This window comes from Equus quagga, chromosome 13 (genome assembly GCF_021613505.1).
Source record: "Equus quagga isolate Etosha38 chromosome 13, UCLA_HA_Equagga_1.0, whole genome shotgun sequence".
Lineage (NCBI taxonomy): Eukaryota > Metazoa > Chordata > Mammalia > Perissodactyla > Equidae > Equus > Equus quagga.
In genome coordinates, this window is record NC_060279.1 from 44,665,844 (window position 1) to 44,690,823 (window position 24,980).

The 24,980-nt window shown below is 39.6% G+C and overlaps 1 protein-coding gene across 1 annotated transcript in view; it reads right to left on the reverse strand.

The window, feature by feature from the left end:
* Window positions 1–8,378: 8,378 nt before the first annotated feature.
* Window positions 8,379–24,980, reverse strand: part of NETO2 (neuropilin and tolloid like 2) — a 48,033-nt gene continuing 31,431 nt past the window's right edge. The window contains exons 8-9 of the mRNA XM_046683077.1: window positions 11,592–11,705; window positions 8,379–10,454 (exon numbers count right to left, since the gene is read on the reverse strand). Of these exons, the coding sequence (XP_046539033.1) occupies window positions 9,874–10,454; window positions 11,592–11,705 (695 nt within the window). The 3' untranslated portion in view covers window positions 8,379–9,873. The remainder of the gene's footprint in view (window positions 10,455–11,591; window positions 11,706–24,980) is intronic.

The window sequence follows — 24,980 nt, forward strand, 5'->3', positions numbered from 1 at the left end:
TGACCTACACACACACGGGGGTGCTGAGCCAAATTCAGGACCTCTGAGGGATGAAACGGGGAGATATTAAGCAGGGTTCTGGGTATGCGGGTGCTCATTATTCTTTATACCTCTTCACAAGTCTGAAATATTTCTTTAAAATAGAATTCAACGGCTTTTGGTTATTTTTTTTTTTAAATCTCTTTCATCTCTCTATAGCAGTGGCTTCCAAAAGGGGTTGATTTTGACTCTCTCCCCCCAGGGGACGTTTGGCTACATCTGGAGACATATTAGGTTGTCACAAATCAGGGCAGCGCTGCTGGTATCTGGCGAGTAGAGGCCAGGGCTGCTGCTGTACGCCCCACAACACACACAACAGCCTCCATAATAAGAATTATGTGGCCCAAAGTGTTAACAGTGCCAAGTTTGAGACATTCCATTCTTTAGGATAAGAAGATTTGTTTTTTTCAAAAATTAGATTTTCTCCTTCTCCCTTCTATTTAAAGGGAAATGGAACTTCATTTTGAAGTCATGAGAAGCAGAAATGATTTTATCACATGGTGACTTCATTCACAGTACTTCTCATGTATTTATTTTCAGAAAGTAAAAATGCTTAATAAAGTCTTCAGGAAAAACATGAACTTCCTAAATAGGCGGTGTAATTAATATTTTAAAGTGTTAAAAATTAATTTACCTTTGCTTGATTGATAAAGTGGTATGAACATAAGAACAACTACCATGGGTTTGCTTTTGACTGGAGTTTCTTTATGAGATGAAGTTTCCATGAAACAGTTAATTGCTTTCCGTTTCTCCATCTCCAAGAAAGGTGCAAAAAAAAAAAAAAAAAGCTGTTTCTGTCCTCTTGTTTTCTTGCTAGGGGCACATTAGTATTCAACGGTGATACTGTGCTAAATTCCGGGGCTGCTGCTGAAATGCCATCATTAAATTCTGATTTTACACATCTGGCATGCTGCCTAAATGCGGCCACGTGTGTGAACTCGCTGAGTGCAGTCCAACAAATCAATGCTCTCGTTGTGTGGGTTTATGTGAACCTGCAATTAAAAGCAGCGTGCAATCACTTTCTTTGCCGACCTGATGAGGGGAAGAGAGGCGAGCTCTTTTCGCAGGTGGGAGGTGAGAATGCTGGCTTAAAATAGAAGCACTCCCTGGCACATCCTTTGAGACATGGCTTTTGATAAAGCAAATTTCTCTACATATCTCTCAGCCTACTGCTGACCTGCACCACTCAAGGAAATACCCTCATTTTCATTGACAAACTTGGGAGTTCCTTCAGAGAACCTGGTTTGGTGTTGTAGTATTTCCTTAAAAAGCCTGTGAGCATTTGTGGGTAATGGGAAAACAAAACAAAACACCGAATCCTCATGAAAGGAGTAGCAGGCCAGAAGATTTTTGGAAAGTGAGGGTGTTGGTATGCTTATTTAAAAATAACAGAGGATATCCACAAGACTTCTAGTGGACAGGTACGCACTTCTTCCAATCCTTCAGGAGAAAAGCAAAAGCTTCCAGCAACACTGTCACTGACCACCACTTAGCAATTAACAATGGCAGGATGGAAAGACTGGATTCACTTGGTGCGTCTCTTGAAAAGATTAGGTTACACAGGGGAGCTTCCAAAGCAACGGGTACTGTGAGAGGCTCAGGTCAGACAGAGTCAGAGAAAAGCATTTGGGAGACAATTCTACCCAGAGGGCAAAACACTGTCAGCAATAACAGCTTCAAATTCCAAGGGAAAATTTATATACAGATACAATTAAAGATACAATTTTATCTTTACAGCAGGTGGCTAAGGCTGTGAGCCAGCTATTGAAAACAGTTTCAGAAAGAAAAACTTTCCAGAGTTTGTCTTTCGATCATTTTGACGAAAGCAAAGCAAAGCAAAGCCAAAAAACCATTCTCTTCCAGGAAATCTACTTTTCATCACAACAGAAAAACTTCTGTGTGGAAATGCCTTGGTTACACTTCTCATTTTGGGGGCAGGGTGGGTTCTAGGCATGAAAGGCTTGTATTTCTTTTCTTGGTGACAGGCCCCTCCATCTTTTTTTGGGGGAGGGGGACTCCATTGTTTTCTAAATCAGTTGACCCAGTTGACCCTTTCCAGGTAGTGATAGAGTTGTACCCAGCCCTGCAGTCCAGGAAACTGAGTGCTAACGTGACTGGAAATGGGAGAGATGTTGACTGAATTATGGGAATGCCATATGGAATCTGAATAGAATTTTATCCTTTCTTCATTTTTAGATAATTTCATCTTACTCAAAGGAGACTTGACGAATGACTTAAAAGGGACAGCATTCCAGGGCTGAGACTTCACTGTGATCTAATTTGCATTTCAAATGCAGAAGCAGATTTCAGTCTCTTTTGCGGTACCTGAGAGAGAGAATGGATTAAGTGTTTTTGTTCGTGGCTAGGAAGGCTAAGATAGCAGACAGGTACTCACACAGGAGGAAGACCGGCTCTCCTAACTCTGTGCTGCCAGATTCAGCATGATATGCTCACTGCTTTGACAGTTTTTCTGCAAACAGAAAACATCATGTTAGAGCTCTATCAAGTACTTTTACCCCAGGAATGGAGTTGGGATAAGCCATTGTCCTTTTCTAGCTTTGTTATCTAAGGCTGCATAACAAATAACCCCAAAAGTTAGCAGCTTAAAACTTCACGTTTTGTTTGTTTTTGGTGAGGAAGATTGTCCTTGAGCTAACATCTGTGCCAATCTTCCTCCATTTTTTATGTGGGATGCTGCCACAGCAAGGCTTGATGAGCAGTGTGTAGGTCCACGCTTAGGACCCAAACCTGCGGACCCTGCGCCGCCAAAGCGGAACACAAGAACCTAACCACTAAGCCACTGGGCCAGCCCCAAACTTCACATTTTATCTTGGGTTTCTGAGTCAGTAATCTGGGTGTGGCTCAAGGTCGCTCACAAGCTGCAATCATTGTCTGCAGTGGCCTCACGGCTCCAGTAGGGGAGGATCCCCTTCCAGACCCGCTCACGGGCTGCTGGCATGATTCAGTTCTTTGCAGGTGGTTGGCTTGAGGGCCTCAGAGCCATGTTAGATGTTGGCTGGAAGGTCCCATTGCTTGTCACACAGACCTCTGCATAGAGGATCCCAGAACATGGCCATTGGCTTCTATCAGAGCCAGAAAGCACAGAGCAGTGATCAAGACAGAAGCCAGAGTCTGTCACCTAATCTTGGAAGTGACACTTGTCACTTTTGCTGTATTCTAATCATTAGAAGCAGCTCACACCTCAGGGTGGGGAGGATGGAAGACTGTGAATACCAGGAGGCAGGGAGTGCTGCATGCCACCCTAGAAGCCTCCTACTCAAGCTTTGTTTTTTAATATTAAAAACTAACGACTGAGGAAGTAAGACTATGAATGTGAAAGGCAGGGGCTATACATTTGAGCCAGTTGCAGCAAGTTCACTCTTTACTTGTGCACATTTTCAGAGCTAACTTGTTTTCCGAGAAGTTACACATAACACAGTGATACAATAACTCAAGGGTATAGAAAGAACTCTCCTATGAGTCACATGATTATTTTTTGGTTTAAAATTTGTGAATCCTTCTCTGAAACACCAGTTAACATAATATAACAAAATCATCAATGGAAGAAGAGAACAAGATTTGAAAGCATGGTTCAATACCCGATGAAAATTCCTTCTGCCAATCAACAGCTACTCAAAATGTTTCAATAAAGGATGTAGCAGCTCAGTGGCCTGCTGGGACCAGATGTTACAGGGAATGACAAAGCTTGGAAGGTGAGAGCACTTTTAGATGAAAGCTGTTTCTTGATCCTAAATAACACAAAGTAAAATTGCTCTGTAACTAATTGCAGAGACAGACCACTGGGAGCTACCTTTTTCTTTCTTCTTCCTTTGCTCCTCGATCTGTGTCTGTGACTGTAAAACTCAGAGGAGTTTTTGCCTTCCTTTGCGTTCTCTTCAGTGTACCCCTTTTGTGAGATCTCTTCCTCCCTCCCTACTGATGTGTGGCTGTGACTGATGCATTCTGCATCTCAGAAGGAGAGCAGATTCCAACAGCCCACTCTGTGGAAGTCCTCACTGACACTTCAGTGACCGGATGCAACTCTAGATCCTGCAGGCATCTAGGACTAAAGTCATCTTTTTTTTTTTTTTCAGTTCATCTTCACTTGAAGATTAATTAATCTGGAAAGTTAAAATGGTTTTAAGTGTAATAGCCTGAGGATGCTTTTTCTTTTTTTAATCATAACTATGATTTTACTTTGGAAGCTACTGGATAAGAAATGTCAACTTTTCCTTGGAAGGAAATAAGGATTCTTTGCCGCTGCTAGATGATGAGGATTTTAGGCTGGTTAATTTTAAAACTGCAGATGAGAAGCAGGCTCCTAGGAGTGGAATTTGCTTGCCCTTTGTTGGGAGGTATTTGCATTTGTGGGGGGAACCTCCATCTGTGGAGATGCCTCCCTCTCTGTGCCAGGGGGAAGGGGGATGGCCTTGTCTCTGGAAACTCTTAATGGGGAAGGCAAGAACTTAAGTTGGTTACTGTCTGGCAACCTCCTGTAACTGATTTAGGGTGGTAGCTTCTGGCCTTTACTTAATCCAATTTGATTCTTATCTAAAAGTTGTGGGACCACCCAATGGCCAGACCCCACCTGCACTGATACCATTTTAACTTTTTTACATGTTCTTTCCTTTGTCTTGTAAAGAGATGGCTCACATACCTATGCCTTAAAATTAGCCCTACCCTCAGCTCATTTTTGCAGCAGCAGCTCTGACTGCCCATGGGCCCTGTCCCCATGCTATTCCACACTATTCTCTAAATAAAAGAGCACTACTGCCAGATCTTGAGAGTCCAAGACATCTTTCTTTTGACTCCTTGGCTCACCGACCCCACATCACTAGAGACTTTGGAAATTGAGGTAAGCAAGGAAATCAAAACACAAGTTTTTATTTCTAGCTCAAGGGTCAAATTCTTTAGTGTGAGGTGCCAAATCCAGGAATAAGCATATGACAATTCCTATGTGGTTTGGAAGTTCATGTCTGACAGAAAAATTCATTGCTTTAAAAAAAAAATTTACTCAAAACAGCACGTACTAAACCCACACCCAACTCACTAGCTTCTTTGGGCTTTTGTAGTCATTAAACCAATCACAGAAATACATGAAAGATACTAAGAAAAAGCAAATTCAGAATTTAGAATTTGTTATTAGTAGAGGTAAATGAAACATGGACAAATGATTTTGCAGGGAGCTAAAGAAGATATCCGAGGTCAACTTGTTACTTATAATGGCTCAGAACTCAAATCATTCTCAACTTGAGAGATCCAGCACACAAATGTTTAATTTCTAGAGTATACATTGTTTCCTTTAGACTTAAAAAACATCACAAAAGCAAACCACTGAAGCTCTTTCTCTCCAGTGTCAAGCCCATAAACTGTTAACGAACATTGTTTATTAAGAATTCCCAGTAGGGGCCACCCCATGGCCGAGTAGTTAAGTTCACGCTCTCTGCTTCAACCGCCCAGGGTTCAACGGCCACTGGTTCGGATCCTGGGCAGGGACATGGCACTGCTCGTCAGGCCATGCTGAGGCAGCGTCCCACATGCCACAACTAGAAGGATCCACAACTAAAATATACAACTATGTGCTGGGGGGATTGGGGGAGAAAAAGCGTAAAAGAAAAAAACAAAAAAGAATTCACAGTAGTTGTCTTGCAGAGTTTGCAGGTGCCAAGAAATCATGGCAACAAAATTGTAGAATAACAAAGAGTTACATAAAGAAGAAAAAGTAAAATATAATGCTTTAAAAAAATTGCTATAGAATGAATTACATTTTAACTCAGAATGATTGACAAGCTTACATGGAACATCTGGATTGCTGTTTAGAACCACTTGACTTTAAACGTATAGCCAGCTACAGCAAGGAGACGGCAAACAGCAAGGTGAGCGCACTGGGCTGGTTCTGAGATGTGGGTACTCACTTCTCTCTGGGCTTCAGTCTTCTCATTAACAGCTGGACCAGATAATCTTTCTTGGATCTTCAAAAGATCAAAAACTCAAGGTTCCTTCTAATCAGACTGATCCAAGGCATTTTATTTTTACTACTTGAAATAAAGTAACATGAACAATATAGCAGATACCATTTTGCAAGAAAGCATAATCTTTTTTGGATTGAGAATTATTTCTGGAATCAGTTAGGCTTTCCCTATCCTGTCTCATCAGTTGACACACTCCTGAAACAAGGAAGCATCCTCCTCATCAGACAATGGCAGAACTATAAAAATGTTCAGACGCAGACATTTACAAGGACCTTTTAATGCCTAATAATTATATGAAACGTGACGAAGACGCTGACACAAGAGCTGTTAACCAGTCAAAGGGAAAGGAGCCTCTTTAATCCCTTTTGTGACGTGAAATGTGGCAAATCCTTTGCTTCTTTTCCGTCCTTTAGGCTGAATATCTCCCCCCACAAAGGATGCATCATGCCTTATGACAACACACTCTAGATGTTGGGATTAGCAGGGTTCCTGCAATTGGGAGCACTTGGGGACTGCTATCTTGTGTTAAATTCGGGATCAACTGTGTCACAGATAAGACAACGGGACAGTGTTGTAGAGCTGTCCTGAATGCTGATCCTGAATGGAAGCTATTCCCCTCCAGACGTGCATTTTCCATTATAAGATCTGTTTACACTGGGTACTTTATTCTCTGTGAAGGGTGTAATCACTTCCACAGATGGCTAAATTTCATCTTCCATTACTAAAATTTATGGCTTTCACTTTAGTAAACAACTTGTAAAGTTTTCTCACTGACCTCAAAGATGAAAGACTATATATACAGCCATTAGCATTATGCTGGTAGTAATGCCTAAAATTTATTAGATTCATTCTCTTTTCTTCCTATAGTATACTGCTAAATGTTTCAGAAATAAATGAGATCTAATACCCATTTATAGTTCAATCAAGACATATAACATTATGCAGCCTGAGGCTGGCTCATCTGGGTCCTTCGTCCCGCCCCTGCAGACAGCCTGAGCAGGAACAATGTTCCTTGATTACATGAAGATGTACCTTCACTGGGCTAAGATTTACCGTAATGGCTGCTCTCTGCATTTTCCATCTTTTTTAAATTCTGAGGAAATGCTGTCGTCTATAAAGAACCTCTCTTTCTTTAGTTTAAGAGAAAACTGGCTTCTGCAGATAAGTCTGGGTTTCCCACTGTGAAAAACAAAAACTATTTCACATGTTTTAGCAGCCAGAAAACTTAAAACCAAATTTGTTGTCCAAACTTGCTGAGTTGCAGGAAACCATGTACTTCCGTGCCATTTGAATATTAAATGTCTTCTTTAAAGGCTCTATATTTTGTAGGCCTCTTCACACCTTTTTAAAAGAAAACAGGATAAAAATTTAAAAAATAAAAATATAGTTAAGAGACAATAGATAATGTGGTTAAGCATGCCAAATTATTTCCTACCATAATCTAGATATTAAAGATGGATTTAACAGCTGTTTTTATAATGGATATAATTTTACATAGAAAATATGCTAATTTTCCTTTCATTATGATGAAGAACAAGATCACAGTTGTTATTATATTAAGTATTTACTATGCTGTTCAAATGCTGGCTGGCAGGTACCTGCTAAAATGCATACTCAACACAGCTGTTGAAAGGATTTAGGTGTCTAATCTGGCTCTGGTTCATTAGTTCATTGAATAATACACTCATTTTTACCTTCCCAAGTTGTATTTTTAAAACAGGAAATTATGCCGACTTAAAAAAAACCCCTTAAATCATGAATGTACTACATGTAGATTTTCCTGTCTCCTGGATATTTGTATACTTTTCAAAAAGTAAAAAATGTGATATAAGAAACATTTTGGGGGCCAGCCCCACGGCCGAGTGGTTAAGTTCGTGGGCTCTGCTTAGGCGGCCCAGGGTTTCACTGGTTTGGATCCTGGGCGTGGACATGGCACCGCTCATCAGGCCACGCTGAGGCAGCGTCCCACATGCCACAACTAGAAAGACCTACAACTAAGAATATACAACTATGTACCAGGGTGCTTTGGGGAGAAAAAGGAAAAAAATAAAAATAGAAGACAAAATGTTTTTTTAAAAAAAGAAAAAAACATTTTGAAGGAGTATGATATATATCATATTTAAAGTCACAGTTTTCACTAATCTGAGAAAACACATAGATGTGATATTTAAAAGAATTAACGAAATCCAGTGAAACTTCAACTTCTCGTTTCATTGAGAATTTACAACAAAAAATAGAGAAAATTAGAATTTATCTCTTAAATGGCATGTCTGTATTAGTTATAATTCAATAAACATATTCCTTTCCATGTAATATCTTAAGATCCAAAATCTTAGTGCCATAAATAATATGACTGAAGAATCATGTAACAATGCATATTTTAATATAAGATTTGTGTAGTGATTTAGAACAATAAATATCACACAGTGGAAAATGTATCATAAACTAAATGCAATAACAAAAGGAAACAAAAAGCTTATGTACACATTACCAAGGTCTTTACAATAAATTATAGAGTACAGTTCCATCACAGCATATTTGTATACAGAGCTGCTAATGTGAACACTGAAAGAAATCCGCCATGTAGGTCTTTAATCTTAATTTAATAAAGTTTGTACAGTATCAAATAATATCAAAAGTCTAAAAAAACACAAGGGGTTTTTATATCATGTTTATAAATTATTGTTTATATACCATAAAAAAGAAAATAAGGTCAAAAGTGCAGTTTAAAAAAAAGTGGAAGTTGTTATTCTTGGTAAGAACTAGAAAAATGTATTGTCCCAAGTAAGAAGCAATCTAAAGGCTTATACAGTTTCTTAGGAATTTTCCTTTAACTCTCATACAACCTTGGTTACCATATGCTATAAGAAAAACCAATAATACAAAGGGAGCTAAATAATCTTTTTATACAAATAATAGGAAACACAGATCTGGTGATAACAAACATTGGAAATAAACATAATTATAGAACTCCCTAAAAATAAATTAAACGACTCTTTCCTCATAAGAACGAATGGGCTATCACTGAATGTAACCAAATTTCGGAAATTTCAAAGGATTTCCAGAAGTTTTCACCTTTTTCAAGTTTTTAAGTCATAACTGGCAATGGTGCATACATCCCAGGATTATGAAACTTTCTAGTATAATACAACTTAAGACAAAATATGACTGAAACGTGAATCATACCATTTACTTCTCCCAAAAGATAAAGACTCAGGATCCAGCAATTAAAAGGCAGCAGTATAGAAATTACTCAAGAAGAAACAGATGGACAAAAGATAACTCTGGGTCTTAATTGGCACTTACCACAGTAACTAGTTTTATTTTGACAAATTCTAGAACAAATGCCTATATTGAATATGTGTAGTACATTAACCACTCATATTTATTTAAGAAACTGAAATGGCAAAATTACTGGCTTATAAAACAAATTAAATTTAGAGAAAAGAAAAATAAAAGGAATGTAAAGAAAAATCTTATTTTTAAGCTTACTGTGGGGTCAAAATATCGACAAAGCTATCCCAGTCAAGAGCAGTGTTTCTGCTACAGTAACAGGCAGCCTGAGCCTGCTCAGCACAACCCTCCTCTTCTCAAATGCCATTCACCCGGTGCTTCGTTTACATGACACCAAGCGTTAGATGATGATTATTTTTTTCAGTGAATTTTGGAAAAAGTTCCTTGGTTGGTTTAACATATATAGACTGCCTGAGATAATAAAGCTTCACCATTACAATAGGTTAACGGGAGACGGAAATCTTCCTAGTTGTGACAGGAGAAAAGGGCTGGCCGCTGAAAACAGTGCGGCCGCCCTGCAGGCTGCATATGTACACACTTAATAATTAACGTCATCTTTAGTCGAAGATTAAAAATCAATGGATATGGATGCTTGTGCAGAATCTTCTCGGCCCCGGACATAAATTTCACAGGGAATCTCCTCCATTACTCTGTCTTCTAGGGCCTGTTCAGGGCACTCATGTGCCTGTTTGAAAGTGTAGCTACTTTTTTTGAAGGTGCTATTAAACGTTTTCATTGGCTGTGGTTGTGCAAAGTCATTTCGGAAAGGAAGTTCCATGGAGCTGAGGTTGGTCCTGCTCTGTTTGGTGCTGGAGGCTTGCGACCCACAGTGATGGTCGTGCACGCAGCGGGAGGCCGTGGAGGAGCGCCGCAGCTTCTGGTAGCTGTCCAGTTCCTCTGACAAGTCAGCCAGGTCTGCAGAGATCTCTTTGTCCCGGAGAGAAAACAGTTCATAATGAGGAGGATCAAACACTTCTTGAAATCCAGTTTTATTAAAAGCAGTTTTGCAAGTCATGACCTTTTTTCGAGGCTGTTTCACTTGTACTAAAATAGAAATAATGAGAAGGACCAAAACAACCCCTGATGTAATGCCAATAATTGTGCCGTGAGTTTTAGTGATTTGTTCGAACAGTCCTGCTTTTTTCTTTTCTGTAGAAAGAGAAAGAGAAATGTTGAGGCTTTCAAAATTCATTAATGAGTCCTGTCACAAATTGGTAAGGTATTTGTAGGTATAGCAGGACACACGGGTCAAACACACCACAGATAACGCAATTTAACATTAGGGTTTTAAAGAACACAATCCTACTACGATTTCTGGTTAAACTAAGCAATCATAGTATAGCTAGATTACAAAAAAAAAGGTCTTATTTCTTTACTCAGAAGGTACATGAACCATGAATACATACACTTTGCAAATCAAATTAAATACACAAATATAGAAAATACCAAAACCATTACTCTTGGTTCTATCCAGTGTAGCTTTCTGCTGTACAGTAGATTTGACCAACTGCTGCGTTTAAGTAAATCCACAGTATTTCTACTGGGGGCCATCAGTAAGAGACAACTGAAATGAGTGGACTAACCCACTCAGGGATGTTATCACGGTCCACTGTTTTTGAATGATGACCTGAAATACTTCACAAGTACCTGAGGCAGCCATATCAGATTACATTGACTTTTCAGAGTAAGGTATTTATGGAAACCTTGGAGAATAAAAATAGAGAAACCTTAGAACTGAGACAGTGACATGATAACCAGCCTGCAGACATTCAATGATGGCCACAGCCATGTTCATCTGCCAGGGAGCATGCACTGGAAATACAGCAGAGGAAATTTTATGAAATAAAAATAGCGGTTCTTACAATGAGTCTGCTTTTACAGTGTAAGACTGAATCCATCAGCTGATTTTTATTAAATAGTATTTTCATATAATTTAAAAAATTACAATACTCTAGGTTATTTTCTACATTACTTTGAGAATAAGGTATCTTTACAACACAAATGACCAAGAAAATAAGGGCAGGAAATATCATGATGGACTTTTGAACAACTTAAAAAATATAATTTAAAGAAAAATGCTTTTGTTGAGAATAAGCATTTTTACTGGCTTTTGCCACATCCCAGAGGTCTATGATCCATCTAAAAGGAACATTCTATTATACGTCTCCGCTTCTGCCAAGGAAGCTCTGCTAAGCACAGTTGTAGAAAAGGACATTTTAAGTCTTTCTTAAATGAAAAGCAAGGGCCACTCTTCCCTCAAAAGGCAGGCCTGGCCAGCAGACTCACCTTTACAGTGATTTTCATCCCAGGGGTACGCACAGTTCTGCACGCCGTTACACACTAAGGAGTTGTTGATGCACATGCTGCTGTGGCAGAAGAAGGTGCTCCCCGTGCAGGGGGCTGCGGGAAGAGAGAACACTGGGTTGCCAAGAATGGAAAGCACACAAATCATGAGCTCATCTTGATTTATGTTACACTTGCTCTTATAAAATCAGTATCTTACCTCAAAGGCCTTCCATGAATACACTCCGTACTATACAAACAACAAGACAAAGGCCAATATTCTCTGATGATGACTTGTAAACTTTTACTTACATTTGGGCACCAAAATGTCATTTTTAATAATGACAATATGAATATATTTGTCATGGTTCTTATGGAACTAGTATATAGCTTGGTAAATTTTTTCAAAACGTTCAAACAAAATGTTGGTGAGGATGTGGAGATACTGGGACCCTTGTGCACTGGGGGTGGGACGGGAACATGGTGCAGCTGCTGTGGTGAACAGCACAGCATTTCCTCACGTTTATAGACATTACCACATGCTCCAGCAACTCCACTTCCAGGCCTACGCCCCAAAGAGCTGCAAGCAGGGACTTGAACAGATACAGGTATGCCAGTGCTCGCAGCAGCATTATTCACAAGAGCTAAAGGGTGGAAATGACCCAGATGGCTGTCGATGGATGAAGGGATAACCACAATGCAGTATATACAGAGAATGGAATATTATTCAACTGAAATTTCAGAATGAAATTCTCACGTTACGACATGGATGAATCTGGAGAACATCATGCTAAGTGAAATAAATGAAGACACAAAAAGACAAATATTGTATCATTCCCTTTATATGAGGTATCTAGAGAAGTCAAAATCATGGAGATAGAAAGTAGAATAGAGGATATCAGGGTATGGAGTGAGAGGAGAATGTCGAGTTGGTGTTCACTGGGGACAGAGCTTCAGTCTAGGATGAAGAGAAAGTTCTGGAGGTGGATGGTGGTGATGGTTGCACAACAATGTGAATGCACCTAATGCCACTGAACTATACACTTAAAAAAATGGTTAAAACGATAAATTTTAGGTTACATAGATTTTACTACAATAAAAAACCCCACTCTTTGGAATTAAATTTATTTTTAAAAAACAATAAAGATATATGGAGTATACACCATGTAATTTCCGATTTTGTAAAAGCTGTTCATTCAGCCTGAAATGTCTGCTGCTTTCTCTTTCTGGTGGCCACCTACTCATCTGTGAAGACCATCCCAAGTGTTGCCCTGTAAAGAGTCCCCGCAGTCCCCGAGGTGGCTGGTGACTCCAGTCCTACTCCATCTATTCTTCTAATTAGCACTTCTCCCTGTACGTGTGGACACTCGTTACACTAGATTACGATTCAGTGTGTTTACTTCTGTTAGGAAATAAAGTGCTAGATTGGAGACAGAAGTACCAACATAGTAATATCATGTATTTCAGGGTAAAGACACAAAAAAATCTGAAAGTCAAGATGGAGGACGGCTTATTTACCCTCCCCACTAAAAAAAGATTGTGGAGGTTAAGACAGAGGCCCTCCCCAAGTCAACTAACCATTTTGACTTAAAAAAAATAAGGAAACAAAATGCATTTCCTGCCTAATAAGTTCAACATTTTTTTAAGTTAATTTTTATTGAGTTTATGATACTTTAAAATTCAACATTTTTTATTTTCAGAAAACACGTTTAATCAAGGAAGGAGAACTGACTATTGCTCTATGTTATGCTAACAGGCCTCAAGTATCTTTTATATCTTTTTAAATGTTTCTTTTTGGGATGAAAACAAATCTAAAAATTTTACAGGACTAATAAGAAGTGTGTTTTTTTTCCCCTAAATACTAACTTTCTTTTTATAAATATACAATGAACCTCATTAAAATGATAGCTATGAGTTTAGTGTTTTCTTCTCTCTAAAGAGAAGGCTCTCTCTTCAGATTACAGTCATGGGAAGCTTTGAAATACTTAACCCCATTCTCCAGCTACAGTGTCAGTAATAAAACTGACAGCTTGGTATATCCACCTGCCTGGGCCCCTTTGTCTACTTCTCAGTTGGTACTGAACATGGGCTGGAAAAACAGGTACTATTTATTGGGTCCCCAGAAAGCCCCAAAACATAATCTGATAAAAGCAGGTGAATAGAGAACATCCAAAATTGCTTTGCTACTAGAGAGCAAACATACCCTCTCTTTGAGGCAGAATCCTCAAAAAGGTAATATTCGCCCACGCCCCAGTGCCGCAGGTTAATCATTATGAAGTAGGATTTGTCTGTCCCTCCTCCCACCCCACTGCAAGCCAAACTGAGTTTATGCATGACTTCTATCTACATACGAGTGCATATTCTCACACTAAACTTTCCAGTTCGCTAGTCTGCTGAGCGCTCACCCACCACAGCTCAAGGGGAATAATCCCCAGGCGGCTCTCATGGCTGGAGTCTAAAATAGCCAAGAGGTGTGAAGAACTGGGGAGCCAGTGCTGTGAAGCAGAGAGTGCAACAAACAATGGACTACTCATTAATTGAAACGGTTCTGTTATCAGTTCACTGGTATACCTGAAGATATTTAACCTCCCTGGGTCTCAGCTTCCTCTTTTTTTTTTTTATTTTGTTTTTTTGAGGAAGATTATCCCTGAGCTACCATCTGCTGAGGAAGACTGGCCCTGAGCTCACATCCGTGCCCATCTTCCTCTACTTTATATGTGGGACACCTGCCACAGCATGGCTTTTACCAAGTGATGCCACGTCCGCACCCGGGATCCGAATCAGCGAACCCCGGGCCACCCCCTCAGCTTCCTCTTTTTAAAGACTGGCATCTTAGCTAACATCTGTTGCTAATCCTTTCTTTTCCTTCCTTCTTCTTCTTCTCCCCAAAGCCCCCCAGTACACAGTTGTAGATTCTAGTTGTGAGAGCCTCCGGCTGTGCCATGTTGGACACCGTCTCAGCCTGGCCTGATGAGTGGTGCCAGGTCGGTGCCCAGGATCCGAACCAGTGAAACCCTGGGTCGCCGAAGTGGAGCGGTAAAACTTAACCACTCGGCCACGGGGCTGGCCCCAGCTTCCTCTTTTTAAGTGACTGGTATGCACTATAGGGTGCTAAAATCTGAGGAGATTATGAAATTAGTGGTCTCAATCATGTTGATACTTCTGTTCTTAATCCAAGTGCAAAACAATGTATATATCTAAGAAGTATTTTGCTCAGAGACTGTTAACCTGTTGGCATCAATTAAACTATTAAAATAAGTTTTTCATGACTCAAAAAATGCTTGATGGCTTCAAAGCTCATCATAAGGACAGTAAGTATTGGTTACATAAATAAGCCATTAGATTAAGTACAGAAAATGCAATGAAGATGTATGGCGGTATTTTATTAAGCATAAAATTAGCTAGTGTACCCACCTCAGTTGTGTATTACACAAATGTGTGCATTTTAAAATGTAACAAATGGCCTAGAGAACACAAAGCATTTTTTAATTTCTTATTTCTAAAAACTGGAGTTTTCTGTTTTTTATTTCTATACTATACCATAATTCTATTACTTACTATATCATACTCCATTTTGAATTCTAATTTTACCTCTTTTATCCAGTTCATAAGTGAGAATATAGGGAAGAGAAGTTATTTTCAAGACAGGTTGAGTGAGGTTATAAACAGCACTGTAGCTTCTAGATATTCTGATTTTCTGAGTCCAACTATCATTAGCTCTTAAAGTTTATCCATAGAACATTCTGTGACTGCATTTTGATGGCTCTTTATAGCTTCAAAAGCAGGAAAAAAGAGTGTTCAGTGCTTCTCATTGATTGAACAGTGAATGGAAAATACCCTCAGTTATAGAGTCTTTACAACCCCTCCCCTCGCTCTTTAAAGCAATTAGAAAGCAGCACTGACATTGTCAGATTTTGTTTTGTAGAAACGCGAATTGTATTTATAATTACAAGTCTATTAAATTTTATGGATTTTCAGCGGACAAGCACAGCTGTTTATAATAAGAATCAAAGTATCAGTAACTGACCTGGGATGCCAGCGACACACTTCAATTCAAAACTACAGAAAACGGCTGAATTCCAAAGCAAAAGACAAAGATGACAGCCAAAATTAGTGCCAGTTATGAACTGCTCTCTATTCACAGCCTAAGGACTCTCTGCTTCTCCCCTTTATTCACTATCGGGTCACAGTGTGGGCAAGAGGGGGGTTAGGATTTCGGCTCCCCTCGACTTTGGAAGAGATGCGGCAATGATGCTGAAAGACAGTTCTGTCCCCTTCACTAAGCCTGCAGGGGCCTGGAGGCAACACGACACTGAACTTCGCATTCTGGATTCATTCTAACAAAATACCTTCTGCTGCTTTCACAGTGCCAGTCCTAGAAAGCATTTTCCTAAAACCATATCCTTTCTTAAAGAGTGAGGTCTATATTAGCATTCGGTGCTCGGGAGGAAGTCAAACATACCCTGACTGCTGTTCTGTAGCATCCATTTTAGCCGAGTTACACTATTTTAGTCACATTCTCAATCTACAGTGGGTAGACATGAAGTGACTCTCTCAAGCAGAAATAGTCCATTTATATGCACCTCCTCTGAAAGATTGTTTTCATGGATGGATTCATAACAGTTACAAATCATGAAAAGCTCAGAGACGAAGAAATAGTTTAACAATTTGAATTAATGATAGGCGCGTAAAAGGTACTGTTCGGAGCTCTCAAATGCGCTTATCAAACGGAGCTTTTCAAACTGGAACTTATGTTTTATAAAAATTCATGACATCTCATATTTTGATCTCACACATGCTCTTTTGGAGGGTGGCTTTCTTCTTGTTCCTGGGTAATAAAGCTGAATTTCGGATATCGAGTGAAGGTTACTGCAGCCTTCAACTTGGTCCTACATTTAGTGGTGAGTGTGGAGAGTCTCCTGAAGGAGGCTTTTCACCTATTTACTTATCAGATTTGCGCTAATGGAGAAATCATTAGTATATACAGAGAAAATAACAAACATACTAGAGAGGAATTTTTCATGTAAGTATATTAGATCAGTGCTGTCCAAAGTAAACATGCGAGCCAAAGATACAAGCAAGAAGCTATGTTAAAAAGGTCTTTAAAAAGAAACAGGTGGGGGCCAGCCCTGTTGCTGAGTGGTTAAGTTCGCGCGCTCCGCTTTGGCGGCCCAGGGTTTCGCCGGTTCAGATCCTGGGCGTGGACATGGTACCGCTCGTCAGGCCAGGCTGAGCTGGCGTCCCACATGCCACAACTAGAAGGACCCACGACTAAAATATACAGCTATGTACTGGGGGGATTTGGGGAGAAAAAGCAGAAAAAAAAAAAGATTGGCAACAGTTGTTAGCTCAGGTGCCAAGCTTTAAAAAAGAAACAGGTGGAATTAATTTTACTAATAGTTTATTTAACCCAATATACCTGTGCAGAAAAGAGTTCCTACAGCAGGACTGAGGCAGCTACCTTCAGAAGGGTCTGTGTGCAAGGCTGGCCCGCAGCGGGCATCTGGGAACCAGGCTTTCCTTCACTCCCTGACTGATGAGGAGGGTCACAGTGCCAAGAGTTTGTGTTAACAATGTCACTTTGCCAAATACCTGCTTTCCTTCTGTGAGTCGAGTATTTTGCTACATGCAAGGCAGAGAATGCCCATGTGATCAGCCCCCGTACGAAGCTTGGGCGCTGGATCTCTAACGGGCTTCAGAAACCCTGTACACATTCCTGCATTTTTTGTTGGGGAAATGAACGTGCTCACTGCTCCCCGATGGGAGGGAGGAAGCATAAGGAAGCCCGGAGAAGGGCTGCTCAGACTCAGGCTTTTCTCCTGGCTGATCCCACCTTGTATCTCTTCACTGTAATAACTCTTAGATCTAAGTACAAATATGCGCTGAGTCCTTCTAGCAAACCACCTAACATGTGGGTGGTGTTGAGGAGCCCTGAAACAATATGCAAAATATTCTCATTTTAACATGTAGTCAATATAAAACATTATTAATGAGATATTGTACATTATTTCATACCAAGCCTTTGAAATCTGGGATATATTTTTATAATTATAGCACATTTCAATTTAGACTGGCCACATTATAAAGGCTCAGTAGCCACATGTGGCTGATGGATGCTGTGTTGGACAGTGTAGGTACAGATGTTAGGAATAAAAAAACTGAGGAAAAAGATGGCTAAAAGGCTTTCTTGCTAACTATATCTTTGCATCAAGCACTGATTTATAGTATTAGAAATAGTGAAACAGTCTTTGTACAATTTTTTTTTATTTTTCAGATTTGAAAAGTTCACCAATTTAAAAAAGAAAGAAAAAAAATTTAGGGGCCAGCCCAGTGCAGCAGTTAAGTTTGCACGTTCCACTTTGGCTACCAGGTTCAGCAGTTCGGATCCCGAGTATGGATCTAGCACGGCTTGGCACGCCATGCTGTGGGAGGCATCTCACATATAAAGCAGAGGAAGATGGGCACGGATGTTAGCTCAGGGCCAGTCTTCCTCAGCAAAAAGAGGAAGATTGGTGGCAGATGTTAGCTCAGGGCTAATCTTCCTCAAAAAAAAAAAAAAATTGGAAATAAACTGAGGTTATACCCACAGGGTAACAAGCAGCAGCAGCACAGTTTACTCACAGCAAACACCACTGCTGAGCTCTTGACACTTCCAACTGCCCCAGGAACTCACTTTATCCAAAATAACCCAACACTTTTTCCCTCTGATCGGTGCAATTTTCATTCCCCAAGTCAGTCAGACCCAAAATTGTAGGTATCTTTGACATATTCTGTTACTTTCCATTCTTGATTAATCACTAAATCTTGCTGACTCTATCTTGCAACACTTCTTTACCCTCACTGGCACTGCTGTGGTTCAGAGATTCCTCACTTCCCACCTTGACTATGGAGCAGCCTCCAGCTAAAGCCCAACTCTGCCCACGGTGTTTTGTAGCAGGAAACCTTGCAGAACTCCCCACGCCTGTAACATGAAGTCTGATACAGCCTTTAATCGAAAAGCCCTCGAATTCTGCTTTGATGTGCCTTTCCTGGCTCAACTCTCTGCTCCCTCTCCCACTACTCCTTGTGGCCCAGATCAGCTCTGGGTCGATGCCTTCGTTCATCCTATTGCCTCTGTTGGAGATAACAACCTCACTTAACACTTCCACCTTCTAAAATCCACCTACCCTCAAGGATAAACTCAAAGGCCCTACCCTCAAGGACTCCTTCTCCATAATTGATGCACCTGCTAGAACTGACTAGGATATTTAATAAGAAGGCACTCTGTTTTCTGTCTCAAATGGTCTTTGTCATAGAGAATCCTGTATTTGCCTTATTTGCATATGTCATCTCACCTAAGTGACCATAAGATCCTCTGGGACAGGGACTGTTTCATCCATTTTTCTATCTTCACAGCAGACCCAGTACCCGTATGATAAACGTTCAACAAATGAATGGAAGGCAGGGAGAAAGGCTGGCTGGCTAGATAGGCTGCATAACCCAACCGACCTTCTGGCAACTCATCAAGTTGGACATAAAAGCCTGGACATGGTCACATACAATCAGGGTTTTATAGAATCCATGGCATAATAATATAGTATTTTGAATTTATAAGTGAAAAATTATTTTTTCCCGCTTTTCTCCACAAGTCCCCCAAGCACATAGTTGTATATTCTTAGCTGTGGGTCCTTCTAGTTGTGGCATGTAGGATGTTGCCTCAGCGTGGCCTGATGAGCAGTGTCATGTCCGCGCCCAGGATCCTAACCAGTGAAACCCTGGGCCGCCGAAGCGGAGTGCGCGAACTTAGCCACTCAGCCACGGGGCTGGACCTGAAAAATCATTAATTCTCAAATTTCTCAAGAAAAATGTCAGATAATATCCTACTGTCATACCTTTGTATTTACAAACTTTGGCTTTGCAAAAATCACACAGCTTATCATTATACCATATTCATCAGTCAGGATACAAAAGCTAAAATATTTGTTTCTCTCACGTGGACCATAGGTAAGATATACTACTTATTTTTAGAATACATGTGATGCAAACATACACACTCGATTACACCTGGCCCGTTTGGATGACTCTTTAAACGGAAATTTTGGGGGTGGCCCAGTGGCCTAATGGTTAAGCTCACGAGCTCTGCTTTGGCAGCCCAGGGTTCGCTGGTTGGGATCCCAGGTGCGGGCCTACACACTACTCAAGCCATGCTGTGGCAGGTGTCCCACATATAAAGTAGAGGAAGATGAGCTCAGGGCCAATCATCCTCAGCAAAAAGAAGAAGATTGGCAGCAGATGTTAGCTCAGGGGTAATCTTTCTCCAAATAAATAAATAAATGGAAATCTTCTCCATATGGGAGATGACCATATGGGAAAGAGACCAGAGAGGCTAATCAGCTCTACCCAAATGTAGATCACAGTTAAGAGTCATTCAAACCAAGTAAAAAACATGATGGCATTTTATTTTATTTATTTAGTGCTGAGGAAGATCTGCCCTGAGCTAACATCTGTGCCAATCTTCCTCTAGTTTGTATGTGGGTTGCTGCCACAGCATGGCCGCCACCGAGTAGTGTAAGTCTGTACCCAGGACCAAACCCGGGCCGCCGACATGGAGTACACCAAACTGAACCACCAGGCCATGAGGCTGGGCCCAATACAGTGGTATTTTTGAAAGCAGGTTTTTTGTCAAAGCTAACGTAATATGATCTGCACTTAGGATAAGCAAAATCAACAAAATATTAGGAGGTACTGACAAGTCACTTGGACTTTTATAGGACACAGGCAGCAGAACCAACTTCTCCTTGTAAGAATTATCAGGAGTTTAAGGGAAGACTCCTAAAATCTCTCATGAAAGTTTCTCTACTTTTAAGCTAGGTCAGTGTCTACACATGACCTACAACATCTTTTAATATGAAAAAGTTCCCAGGTGCTCACAAAATAGCAAAGATGATTTTTAAAGACTTAAGCAATTCATAAAAAGACAAAAATGTCCATTGTAACCACAAAGAAAATATCTAAATACACACAAAAGGAAATTCAAACACGTCACTGGAAAAAATCAACTGAACACAAAAGAAGGCCAAAATGAAGGAGATAAAGGACAAGAATGCTATCAGGCATACAGAAAACAAATAGCAGAAAGGGAATGTCCTTCCTTATTAGTAACCACTTTCAATGCAAATGGACTAAACTCTCCATTCAAAAGGCAGAGATAAAACCAGACCCAACTATATACTGTGCGACTACAGACTCACCATAGATCTAAAAGTAAAAACAGTACAGACTGAAAGTAAAAGGATGGAAAAAGATATTCCATGCAAATAGTTACCAAAGGAGAGTTGGGGTGGTGATGTAAATATCAAACAAAAATAGACAAGTCAAAACTGTTACAAGTGACAAAGAAGGACTCTGTGCATTGATAAAAGGCTCAATTCACCAAGAAGATATAACAATTATAAATATCAATGGATGGAAAATCAGAGCCCCAAAATATAAGAAGCAAACATTGTCAGAATTTAAGGGAGAATTAGATAGTTCTACAATAATAGTTGGAAGCGTCAATACCCCACTTTCAGTAATGGACAGAACAACCACAGAGAAGATCAATAAGGAAATAAAGGACTTGAACAACACCACAAACCAATTGAACCTAACAGACATATATGGAAAACTTGACCCAACAACAACAGAGTATATGTTTTTCCCAAGTGCACATGGAACACTCTCCAGGATAGACTATATGTTAGGCCACACACACACAAATCTTAATTTTAAAAGACTCACATCATACAAAGTATCTTTTCCAATCACAATGGAATGAAACTAGATACCAATAACAGAAGACAAGTGGAAAATTCACAAATACATTAAACTACAAACTTTTTTTTCTATTTTATTTTTATTGAGGTTATGATAGTTTACAACCTTGTGAAATTTCAGTTGTACATTATTTGTCATTCACATTATAGGTGCACCACTTCACCATTTGTGCCCACCTCCCCACCCTCCCTTTCCCCTGGTAACCACTAATCTGTTCTCTTTGTCCACATGTTTGTTTATCTTCCACATATGAGTGGAGTCATTCGGAGATTGTCTTTCTCTATCTGGCTTATTTCACTTAATATCCTGAAGGCCCATCCATGTTGTTGTGAATGGGATAATTTTATCCTTTTTTATGGCTGAGTAGTATTCCATTGTGTGTGTGTGTGTGTGTGTGTGTGTGTGTGTGTGTGTGTACATATATATATATACACCATATGTTCTTTATCTAATCACCAGTAAATGGGCACTTAGGTTGCTTCCAGGTCTTGGCTATTGTGAATAATGCTGCAATGACCACAGGGGTGCATAGGTCTCTTTGAATTGCCGATTTCAAGTTCTTTGGATAGATACCCAGTAGTGGGATGGCTGGGTCATATGGTATTTCTATTTTTAATTTTTTTTTTCTGGCAGTAGTGCTCTTTTATTTAGAGAATAGTGTGGAACAGCATGGGGACAGGACCCATGGGCAGTCAGAGCTGCTGCTGCTGGCGTGGTATTTTTAATTTTTTGAGGAATCTCCATACTGTTTTTCATAGTGGCTGCACCAGTTTGCATTCCCACCAGCAGTGTATGAAGGTTCCCTTTTCTCCACAACCTCTTCAACATTTGTTATTTCTTGTTTTGGTTATTTTAGCCTTTCTAATGGGTGTAAGGTGATATCTCAGAGCATTATGATTTGCATTTCCCTGATGATCAGTGATGATGAGCATCTTTTCATGTGCCTATTGGCCACCCATATATCTTCTTTGGAGAAGTGTCTGTTCACATCCCCTGCCCACTTTTTGATCAGGGTGTTTGATTTTCTGTTGTTGAGTTGTGTGAGTTCTTTATATGTCATGGAGATTAACCCTTTGTGGGATATATGATTTGCAAAAATTTTTCCCAGTTGGTGGGTTCCGTTTTTGTTTCAATCCTGTTTTCCTTTGCCTTGTAGAAGCTCTTTAGTCTGACGAAGTCCCATTTGTTTATTCTTTCTATTGTTTCCCTTGTCTGAGAAGACATGGTATCCAAAAAGATCTTTTTGATACTGATGTCAAAGAGCGTACTGCCTATATTTTCTTCTAGAAGCCTTATGGTTTCAGGTCTTACCTTTAGGTCTTTGAACCATTTTTAGTTTATTTTTGTAATGGCATAAAGGAATGATCTATTTTCATTCTTTTACATGTGGCTGTCCAGTTTTCCCAACACCATTTGATGAAGAGACTTTCTTTTCTCCATTATATGTTCTCAGCTCCTTTGTCGAAGATTGGCTGTCCATAGATGTGCGGTTTTATTTCTGGGCTTTCAGTTCTGTTCTATTGATCTGTGTGCCTGTTTTTGTACCAGTACCATGCCGTTTTGGTCACCATGGCTTTGTAGCACATTTTGAAGTCAGGGATTGTGATGCCTCCAGTTTTGTTCTTTTTTCTCAGGATTGCTTTAGCAATTCAGGGTCTTTTGTTGCCCCACCTGAATTGTAGCATTCTTTGTTCTATTTCTGTGAAGAATGTCATTGGAATTCTGATTGGGATTGCACTGAGTCTGTAGATTGCTTTAGGTACTATGGACATTTTTAACTATGTTTATTCTTCAATCCATGTGCATAGAATGTCTTTCCATTTCTTTATGTTGTCATCAATTTCTTTCAGAAAAGTCTTGTACTTTTCATCGTATAGGTCTTTCACTTCCTTGGTTAAATTTATTCCAAGATATTTTATTCTTTTTGTTGCAATTGTGAACGGGACTGTGTTCTTGACTTCTCTTTCTGTTAAGTTCGTTACAGAAATGCTACTGATTTATGTAACTTGATTTTGTACCCTGTAACTTTGCTGTAATTGCTGATCACTTCTAGTAGCTTTCCAATGGATTTTTTAGGGTTTTCTATATATAAGATCATGTCGTCTGCAAAGAGAGTTTCACTTCTTCACTGCCAATTTGGACTCCTTTTATTTCTTTCTCTTGCCTAATTGTTCTGGCCAACACCTCCAGTACTATGTTGAATAAGAGTGGTGAGAGTGGGCACCCTTGTCTTGTTCCTGTTCTCAGAGGGATGGCTTTCAGTTTTTTCCCCATTGAGTATGATGTTGGCTGTGGGTTTGTCATATATGGGCTTTATTATGTTGGGGTACTTTCCTTCTATACCCATTTTATTGAGACTTTTTTTTTTTTATCATAAATGGATGTTAGATCTTGTTGAATGCTTTCTCTGCGTCTATTGAGATGATCATGTGGTTTTTGTTCCTCATTTTGTTAATGTGGTGTATCATGTTGATTGACTTGTGGATGTTGAACCATCCCTGTGTCCCTGGTATAAATCCCACTTGATCCTGGTGCATGATGTTTTTAATGTATTGCTGTATTCGGTTTGCCAATATTTTGTTGAGGATTTTTGCATCTATGTTCATCAGTGATATTGGCCTGTAGTTTTCCTTCTTTGTGTTGTCCTTGTCAGGTTTGGTATCAGGGTGATGTTGACCTTATCAAATGCGTTAGGAAGTGCTCCATCTTCCTCAATTTTCTAGAACAGTTTGAGAAGGACAGATACTAAATCATCTCTGAATGTTTGGTAGAGTTCTCCACAGAAGTCGCCTGGTCCTGGACTTTTACTTTTTGGGAGGTTTTTGATTGCTGTTTGAATCTCTTTACCTGTGATAGGTATTCAGATTCTCTGTTTCTTCCTGATTCAGTTTTGGGAGGTTGTAAGAGTCTAAGAATTTATTCATTTATTCTACGCTGTCCAATTTGTTGGCATATAGTTTTTCATAGTATTCTCTTATACTCTTTTGTATTTCTGTGGTATCCGTTGTGATTTTTCCTCTTTCATTTCTGATTTGATTTCTTTGAGGCTTCTCTCTTTTTTTCTTAGTGAGCCTGGCTAAGGGTTAGTGAATTTTGTTGAAGAAGAACCAGCTCTTTGTTTCATCCTTTCTACTGTCTTTTTTGTTTTGATTTCACTTATTTCTGCTCTAATTTTTATTATTTCCCTCCTTCTACTGACTTTGAGCTTTGTTTGTTCTTCTTTTTCTAATTCTGTTAGGTGTAGTTTGAGATTGCTTATTTGAGATTTTTCTTGTTTATTGAGGTGAGCCTGTATTGCAATGAATTTCCCTCTTAGGACCAGTTTTGCTGCATCGCAAACGAATTGGTATGGTCTGTTTTCATTTTCATTTGTCTAAAGATAACATTTTATTTCTCCTTTGATTTCTTCAATGATCTATTGGTCGTTCAATAGCATGTTGTTTAATCTCCACATCTTTGCCCCTTTCCCAGCTTTATTCTTGTAACTGAGTTCTAGTTTCATAGCATTATGGTCAGAAAAGATGCTTGATGTTATTTCAATCCTCAAATTTGTTGAGGCTTGCTTTGTTTCCCAACATATGGTCTATCCTTGAGAAT